We start from the raw sequence: 9309 nt of genomic DNA on the forward strand, positions 1-9309 counted from the left end.
TACTTTTGATCTACTTTCTCGACTATCCAATCAACCACTGACCTATCGGAGGGATCACTTTGAAAGTAACAACATTTATGTATTTATTTTTTAAAAAATTACATATAATAAACATTTTGTAAATATTGTTCTAAACCATGGTTTGTAAATATAATTTTAAGGTAAATTGAAGTCATTAATCACTATCATAGGTCATAATAATATTTAACTTCTTAATAATAAAACCACATATAAGAGTGAAGGTAAATTCTTAGCATATAAGCACAATAAGTACCTTTTATCATTGAAAACAATTATAAAGTAGCTTATCTTAGGGTAGAATAAATAAGATGATTGTTATCTTCTTTGTTATATAATCAACCCCTTATCTAGAACCTCTAAAGATTAGTTAGGATTTTTTGATTATCATAAAACTAGATGGTAACAATTTATTTTTTTAAAATTACTCTTTTTACATATAATTGGTTAAGATACCCCTTACAATAGAATAGAGACTTTACTAGGGACCTGGTTTAGGGCTAAAATTTGTTTGTTTGTTTGTTTGTTTTTCAATGATAGTGTGGTAGTTGTGCTTTGATGCATTCTTTGAATACCTTTGTTGTACTTATCTTCCTAAACTAATTAATGTGTGTTTGTTGCTTGTTATTATTTGATTTGATATTTGTGTGTGTATATATATATATATATATATATATATATATATATATATACTTATTTGATTAATTTTTGTGTGCTTTCATTTCATGCATTGTTTCTTTTTATTGATTCGTCCAAATTGGATATGAAGTTACACTCATATACCCACTACACAACACTCTTCTGACACACATTGTTTTAAGTTAACATGAGAAACTAATGGTGTCCTGAGAGTCTATAACCTGGATAATACTTATGAAATCACCAAACTTTCTTGAATAATCTACTTAGTTGTGATTAGTAGCCGATGTGGCATTGCTCTTATTTATACTTTTTATGTCTTGTAGGCCTCGATTCAGCCTAATGAGATTATTAACTACACAAGAAGCGATCCTTTTGGGACCAATTTTGACCCTTTATTTTTAAAATTTTCAAAAAAAAAATAATAAAAAATGTTTTTGGTGCATTTTGATTATTCAAATACCTATTTTATGTTTTTGAGCTATTTTCTCTTGTTGATTTCTTCTAAAATAAGTCAAAAAAAATTATATAAAAAATATATTTTTAACATATTTGCCTGTGTTATAATCTTGTCAGAAGAAGAAGAAGAAGAAAAGGAAAAGAAATCTTCGTCTTATAAAGGTGCAAAGCTGCAGATAATGCAAGATTGGGCAGGGCAGGACTATTATCTAAGAAGCTTTTGATGCATGTTCATGGACGCATGTAGTTAAATGTCTAGAATAGAAGATATAGGCCTATTTTAGAGTGGACTTAGACTCTGAGTTGTGCTCTTTAGAGACTAGTAAAGTATATATACAAGTACGTAAACAGAATGATGAAAAAATGAAATGAATTTTAACAATCTGTGTCTGCGTTTCTCTTTCTCTTTGTCAACCTCAGCTTCCTCTTGTTCTCCTTTTCCTTTCTCTCCATAAAAGCTTGCCTTGTTCTTAAATTAACTGCATCAGCTTTAGCCTTACCTTGCAACTATCATAATGGGAAATGCTTAAGTCGACTCGAGACCAACCCACAGGTTTAGGATCTCAAATTGTAGCCACTTAAAACCTGTTTCATGTTGTTTGGGAACAGAGACAACGGCACTCACGACCCCTCTCCCAAAAGAACATAAAAATCTCTCAACGTAAAAACAAATAAATAAGATCTTCATTTGATGTTTTTCTCACTTGTCTCTGGTCCTAAGTTACTTGAGGGCAAGGAAGGCTTTCTGCTGAACATACGAGACTGGTTATCAATATTGATTTATTCGTTTTAGTCCAAATTTGTAGCGAAAACTCCAGGACGCCTTTGTTTTTTTGCAAAAAAAAAAAACATTTCTCATTGCACTCTATCACGCAGCTAATATTCAGTATTTCTCAAGATTTAAAAGGCATCAAAGACGGCATATTGCCTGTTTCCTTCAAAATACGAGACGGCATACTTGCTCTTATTACTGTTTTACAAGAAAAAAAATATTTATACATAGAATATCTGTCCGACATTCAAGAGACTCTCATGAGGAACATTAAAAATCACACTGTTTTCCCTACAAATTTTCCTAAGAAATGCATATATGTAATCAACAGCTATCTTCTTGTAGAATCTTGAATCCCTCCTAGCTCTCACCACTGTATTCCCCATTATGTGCACCACCCCAGCATCCCTGCAATTATTCAAAAATTCTCTCTCGTCAACCTCGGTCTGGCCGCTCGTTTGACCAGACGACCTCACGGTAAAATTTACATGTGATGGAGACTTGATCTGCACGATCGAGTCAATGGATGAAATAGTGGGATCTGCAAGTGATGAGGTTATATTTCCATTATTATTAATAAGGGCTTCTCTTGACCGCTCAGTTTGCTGACCATATAAACTATACTCGTCTGAGTCTGAGCATCCCTCCATCATTGACTCGAGACGAACAAACAAGAAGAGGCTATCAAAAAGTTTTGTCTCAAAATCTTCATCTTTCTTGTGAAGGTCTTTATATCCATACCTTGCAACACAACGGAACATGTGAAAATTCTTTGGTCCAATTCGCTTGACAAGAAATCTCTCTTCTTCAGGGACCGTGTAGACAGGGAGGTACTTCACACAGACAAAAACAACAACAGAATGTATGGCAGGTAGATTTGTGATGAAGTGAGAAAAGATGTGGGGGACCCCACTTGCAAGCTCGGTGTACACAAGTCCTATCCCGGGGACTCTCACCAGTCCTAAACTGGGGCCAAGCCCTACAATCCATGCCATGGAAACCTTACTGTGCATCTCAAACTCGTAGCGTTTCAATGTACCATAATGCCAAACATACATGATGACAAGAAAGGCCGCTGCAATCACAAGGGGAACCCAGCCACCTTGATCAATCTTGAAGAGCACAGCAGAGAAGTAGGTGCATTCTACCAACAGTGATAAGCCAGTGAAGAGCATGACAAGAATCCAATGGCAGCGCCATACCAATAACATGACTAGAATCATTAGCAAAGTGGTTACCAGCATGACTATCACAACTGCTGTCCCTGTTGTTGCACAGATTTTTTTTTCAATTTAGAGCAATGCGTCATAAACAATAAATTGAAATGTACCAGCATATTGTAGAAACACTTTAATGAAACAAAATATATGAGCAAAATCTGGCCAGAGAAATTTGGCTTGGATCTGCTTCTTAAGTAATCACGAGCTACTTTAAGCAAGAGACTTGGAAAAGGACAGCCTGTTACTCTCCACAACTCATTTTATGAAGCTCTTGGAACTCGTTCCAAAAAAGTTAGGAAAAGCGCCATAGCAATGGTTAAAAGGTTAGCAAAACAAAAGATGATTTCATGTTTTTTTAAAAAAAAAAATCCAGAACGAAATCACACAGGATCAGGCTAGTTTCATACCACTTGTCCACCCACACAGAAATCACACTCTTTAATAAACTTACCATAAGCATTACCAATTTGACTTTGGTTCTGGAAACCAGCAGTGACACAGATGCAAAGAATCATAAGGATCCAATTCATATCTGGAATATATATCTGGCCCAAGAACTTTTTTGATGTATGTACAACTTTGACCCTTGGGAAGCATCCAAGTGCAAGGGCTTGCTTGATTATTGAAAAAGTTGCGGATATGGTGGCCTGACTTGCGACCACAGCAGCTGCAGTTGCAACAATGAACACTGGCCAATATATACTATCTGCAAAGAAAGAAGTGTGAATTAGCATCTGTCCATTGACACACCTTCATCAAAATTTTGTATCTTTGGGAAGAGCAAGACTATTGTGAGGATGGTATCACAACCTTACTAAGAACTTCAAGCTACAATAAGAAATTCATCGGGGAGTGGAGCTACAAAGGCCTGAACAGTCACGAGTATTAAAAAAAAACTGTGGCCAACACAGGAAATTGTTCTTTGAGCTTGGCCCCAAAATTTTTATGGTCGAACCATATGTTTGTGGTAAAGTACGCCGTGTGGATTTTTTTAATTCCATATTACACGCATTTAGGATAACTTCATGCAAATCCATGAGGATTCCATAAAGCTGGATGCTCTTGATGGACTTTTCCTTTTCTGAGATCCTTGAATAACTACTAAGGTTTTATTTCAGATAAACGAGATCTGAAATTCCCACATTAGCCACTTTTCATGAATCTCAAAATCAAAACGGGACTTATAATTCTCATACATGTTTTGTGCTTCTCCAAATGAAAGTTATTCTAGCAATTTGTTCAAACAACCGGGATAATAAATTTTCAAACAATGATTTTCTGTGACCATGAATCATTTTTTATCATATCATATCTGAGAGTTTCACCACAGCCTAACAGTGAGCCCAACATATAAAATTTTGTAAATTGAAAATTTTGAGTTTAAACACTGGATTTCCCATTCTCTCTTGAGTTGCAAGGTATTCTTAATCCCCAAGATCTCTCTTTGAAGGAGAACTTATAAATTTTCATTTCTTACATATAATAAGTGCAGGCCTCAAAATTCACAGCCCACAAGAGAACTTCTTCTGTTACTCTGTGCACTCATTACTCATCTTGCTCTATTTTTGAATTGCATATCAGTAAAATGCTTACATAAAAAATAACTCACTATAAGAAGTTGCGGGAAATGAAGCAAGATATCAGGAGACAGATGAAAAGTAATCAGAGAAAAAGAGAAGCAACAATAGAAGTCTAGGAAATTCAACTGTGAAAGAATTTTTACCTGGTATAGAACGATAGAATGCATCAACCACGTGTTCCTTGTTTTTCATAAGATAAGCAGCTTGTCCAGAATATGCTAAAAGAAGGCAAGGAAAAACAACTACTGTAAAAGCAATCTGTACAGCTAAAACCGGAAAATGGGCGAGGTCAGCAAAAAGCGCCTCTATACCTGTAACAGTTCAGAATAAAAATCAGTATGCAGCCATAATCTTAGATTTTATTTTAACAAATGTTAAAAGGTTTAAACATTAGGGCAGAAAAGGATTTGTGTACTTAAACTTCAAACAAGTATGGAGCCACCAATTCATTTTGATAATTACCAGTTATACTGAGCAAAATCCCTCCAAGGGAGGTCCAACCATCTCTACCTCCCCTTCTTAAATACCGGTAAATATATACAGGTGAAAAGGCTTTCAGAACACTAGTATCATATTTCCAGATGTTGAACAGGCCGATACCCCCAATTAACAGAAACCAAAGCAGCACGATTGGGGCAAAGAGCCATCCTACTTTATCCGTCCCATAGTGTTGCATGCTAAACAAACCCACCAATATTACAACAGCAACAACTGTGACTACATCTGCACCAAAGAAAACAAATTGGTTTAAAGATTCAAAACTTCAAAATTGCTAGAAAATCAAGGCAAAGAAACAACACAATTTGTTGCAGAGAGGCAAAAGTAAAGACAAGGTTTTGTTGACTGTCAGGAGTAGAAAGATACCATTACTCAGTTTGGGTTGGTTTACCTTGATCCCGCCCGATGCTGAAAGAACTGTCATAGAAGTGTAGTTAAGCATTTCCAAGGGAATTGAAATAAATAAAAACTATTATGAACTGATGGGTAAAGAAACACAGGCTAACCCCAGATATACCACAAGTACATGCTAATAGCCAGATTATCGCATGAAACTTTTATCCTTTAATCGCTCTTCAGGTGTAAATACATCAATTGGATTTCTTTACCAACAGATCCCATTAGTAACCCAAGCATCCAAAGACATTTTCATAATAATAAATCAAAAACATTCTAATGTATAAAAATATGTTGTAACATTGAAGCACTTGGAGAACACTTACTAAAATTAATTGTAAAATACACATTAAACAAACCACTATGATTTCTTCTCAGGATAAGAACTAGATATCTTGCTAATTTTTGAAAGGTTTTTACATATGCACAAACCTGCAATCACACCCATCCATTTTATGTCAAAGCAATAAGCATTTTATATATGGACAGACAAACACAAACAAAATTTACGAGTTAGGCATCAAGGTACCAGATATTGCTGGAGTGAGAATCCCATCCCCAATCACCATGCAAGTGCCAACAAGGACAAGAATAAGAAGCGCATTCCTTCGGAATGCATATCTCTCCAACCATCGCTTAGTCTTAGCAGCAAAAGATTGTGCATGGAAAGTGGAACGACTGTATGTTGTAAGCTCTTCATCTGTCCGATGTTGATTTGGAATAGTTCTTACGTTAGCATGCCGACAAAGTAATGAATATAGAGCAAATGTTCCACCTGTTCCATGAAGAGGATAAGTTCGAGTACTGTGTCCCTCATCATAGCCGAGGCAGGAAAAAATTTCAAATGCAAGCTCCGCTAGGCACACATTCAAATTAAAATATACTGTTGAAACCTGACATTCTTACATGAGTTTTTACATATACTGTTGAAACCTGACATTCTTACATGAGTTTTTACGAGAACATCACTATACTGTGCATGTTTAAAATGAGGTCAAAATGTTTTCTTTCAGTTCACTGGGCTATATCAGACAAAACCCACTGAAAAAATTATGAAGGAAACAATTGATCACTTGGGAACAGGCATGGTTAACTATCAAAGTCTGTAGCAATGCAAGGAGAACTACAAAAACAAAGAAAAATGATGAAGACCACTACTATTCGAGCAACAAAAAGGAGAAAATAGCAAGATAGCATCCACGCTTCTAAAAGTATTTTCTTTATGATTGGGATTCGGAGGTAAGCAAAAATGGAAGAAATCATCCCAGTACATCATTAGGTATAGCACCACAAATTCACTAATCAAAATCATAAATCCACAAAATCAGAGCTACGTGCAATCAGCACAACACACAACTCCTAAGTCATATGCATTGAAACTGGTTTACCTTGACCATTGTCATTTGCTCTACACACAATGAAGACATACTTAAGGAGTGGGATAAGAGTGATCGAGTAAATGATCAATGAAAGAGCTCCAATCACATCCTCTGGATCTTTGATTCCATGAGGGAATGTATTGTAGAACACGTACAAGGGAGAAGTTCCCAAGTCACCATAAACCACTCCAAGACTCTGGAAGGCAAGCCGTAGAAGCAAAAGCGCTGAGAACTTCTGAAAGTAACCAAATTGTATTAGCAAACAAAATAGAAATCAGCATCAAATCACCAAAATCAACTTAATTAATTAAACAATAATTGATGCATCTATAAATTAGAAATATCGTATATATCCAAAAATGTCAGCATCCTTGTTACGAGATTATAGCTGATTAAATTCATTCATTTGTGATTTAAGGAAAAGGTTAAACGGGTCTGCAAATGGAAATTCAAGCAGATATAAGTGTTTTGGTCTCTAAATCAGTTCATCCCAGGAAGGGGAAATGGCATTAACAAGGAGCATGTGTTGTCCGACGTCAACAAGCACAATTGAACTCCATTTATTAGTTTGCAGTTTGAGGGAGAGAGAAGGGAAATTGTAATACTACAGTACCTTTTCTCTGTACGTATTTCTGAGCCTTCCAGCTTCCTCATCCATGGGTTGATCAAGTTTCTGATCTAAATCCCACATACTTCCTTTATTGTTGTCACTGTCTTCCTCGACCTCCACTCTTGAAGTCATTCCCATACTCAATTCCATATGAATTCTCTATCTTTCACCAAACAATCCAATCTCTATCTTTCTCTCTCTCTACTAAAAACCATAAAGTCCACGCAAGAATCTCCAGCCGGCACCAATATTCCGAATCTCAAAAAACGAGAACTAATACGATTTTTTAAAAGAAGAAAATTGAAAACAAGTTTAAAAATCCACTCTTTACTTGAAATCCATCCCAAATCCAATAAAGAATTCAAACTCACCACTAAACTATAGAGAAAAAAGAAAAGAAAAGAAAAGTAACTCGGTATAAAATAAACAAGTAATATTTACTTGATTTATTCAAAACCAAAGTTAAGCTGTGAAATCGACATGCATCAAGAAGTTGAAAAGAAAACAAGACTACAGACTTTAGAACGAAAGAGAGCTGTGAATGAAGCAAAATCCAATTATCCAACGAAACAGGGACACTCAATTCAGGACAGAGCAGCTCAAAAACATCTCATACAACAAAAGAAGTGATGAGAGCAGAGATAAATTTCTTAGCTTTGTCGCTTTAAATTTCAAGTGGGGTCACTTCAATCTCAGCCACAGGAACCAAGAAAACCCGTAATAAAAATCTACCATAAACCCATGAAGTGAAGACCAGAGACTGACAAACCCAAGTCGGGTTTTGAGGTACAGAGGCGGAGAGATGGAGACGAAGGGACTCTGTAACAAGACAGAAAAAAGAGAGCCAGGGAAGAAGTGCTTTAGATGCAGTTGCCAATGGTTTTTTTTTTTTTTTTTGCTGTTAGCTTATTTACTACACGCAGAGAGAAAAAACAAAAATTTAGGTGCCGTTCTGGACTGTGTAGAAAGAAGTCGAATAAAAGGAGAGTTTTTGCTGCATAAGCAACGAGCTTTTATCCTTTTCTGTCTGTATTTGGAAGATTGGCTATGACCTTTCTTTTCTCTTGATTATTTGGTTCTTGTTATTTTTAACTGATTATTACTGAATGATTGAAGGAGTTTTGCATAGCAAAATTGAAGAAAAAAAGGAAATCAAAGGGAATGATGACATAATAAGTATCTGGGGAAGGTTCTTTCTGAGTTGTCTGACGGAGTTACATGGATTAGTATATTTCAAGTTAATCAGTGGGGCATAAGAACTGATTAACAGCCAAAAACCTTAGGTAAGAAATTTGCTATTTTTAAGTACTCTCATATGATTCCCCTCCCCCTTTTTTTTTAGAATTTGTAATAATTATTTTATACTATCATTTAATTTAAAAGCCTATTTAAAAGTATAGTTGCGGTTATTTTTCACTTAAAAATATATCAAAATAATATTATTTTTATTTTTAAAAAAATATTTTTAATATTAGTACATCTTCTCTTTTACTTTAAATAAAAAAGTTAAAAATAACTTACAGTAAATATCCTCTCATTTTATTCAAGTAACTAGTCTTTTATTTTTATTTGAAAAATATTGTATATTTAAACTCTTCTATTCACCATTCACATTATAAACTTTATCAAATTTGTTTTACGGTTAAGTTTAATATATTTTTTCTGATTTAGTTTTTATAGCTCTTCAATCAATTTTAATATATGTGAAGAAGGGGGTAATTGCAAGCTCTCTTTTAGT

The 9309-nt window shown here is 35.0% G+C and overlaps 1 protein-coding gene across 3 annotated transcripts; it reads right to left on the minus strand.

The window, feature by feature from the left end:
• Positions 1–2047: 2047 nt before the first annotated feature.
• Positions 2048–8646, minus strand: LOC118036020 (potassium transporter 11). 3 transcript variants are annotated; one of them, XM_035041711.2, is made up of 8 exons: positions 7575–8646; positions 6971–7193; positions 6112–6357; positions 5553–5603; positions 5151–5411; positions 4832–4999; positions 3560–3814; positions 2048–3152 (listed from the first exon to the last, which is right to left on the minus strand). In XM_035041711.2, the coding sequence occupies exons 1-8, from the start codon at positions 7719–7721 to the stop codon at positions 2110–2112; spliced, it is 2394 nt and encodes a 797-aa protein (XP_034897602.1). In that variant the 5' UTR covers positions 7722–8646; the 3' UTR covers positions 2048–2109. The 3 variants fall into 3 exon arrangements, with proteins under 3 accessions (XP_034897602.1, XP_034897603.1, XP_073266374.1); XM_035041712.2 differs by having other exon boundaries at positions 6971–7196; positions 7575–8645; XM_073410273.1 differs by lacking the exon at positions 5553–5603 and having other exon boundaries at positions 6971–7196.
• Positions 8647–9309: the final 663 nt, after the last annotated feature.

Source organism: Populus alba, chromosome 1 (assembly GCF_005239225.2).
Source record: "Populus alba chromosome 1, ASM523922v2, whole genome shotgun sequence".
Taxonomy (NCBI): Eukaryota; Viridiplantae; Streptophyta; class Magnoliopsida; order Malpighiales; family Salicaceae; genus Populus; species Populus alba.

What these genes read in the sequence shown, in the direction of transcription:
- LOC118036020 (XM_035041712.2), bottom strand. Translation starts at nt 7,721, where the DNA reads ATGGAATTGAGTATGGGAATGACTTCAAGAGTGGAGGTCGAGGAAGAC. An exon ending in GATTTTGCTCAGTATAACTG is followed by an intron (nt 5,000 to 5,150) that starts GTAATTATCAAA and finishes GAACTGTTACAG; the next exon opens with GTATAGAGGCGCTTTTTGCT. An exon ending in TCAAATTGGTAATGCTTATG is followed by an intron (nt 3,153 to 3,559) that starts GTAAGTTTATTA and finishes GTGCAACAACAG; the next exon opens with GGACAGCAGTTGTGATAGTC.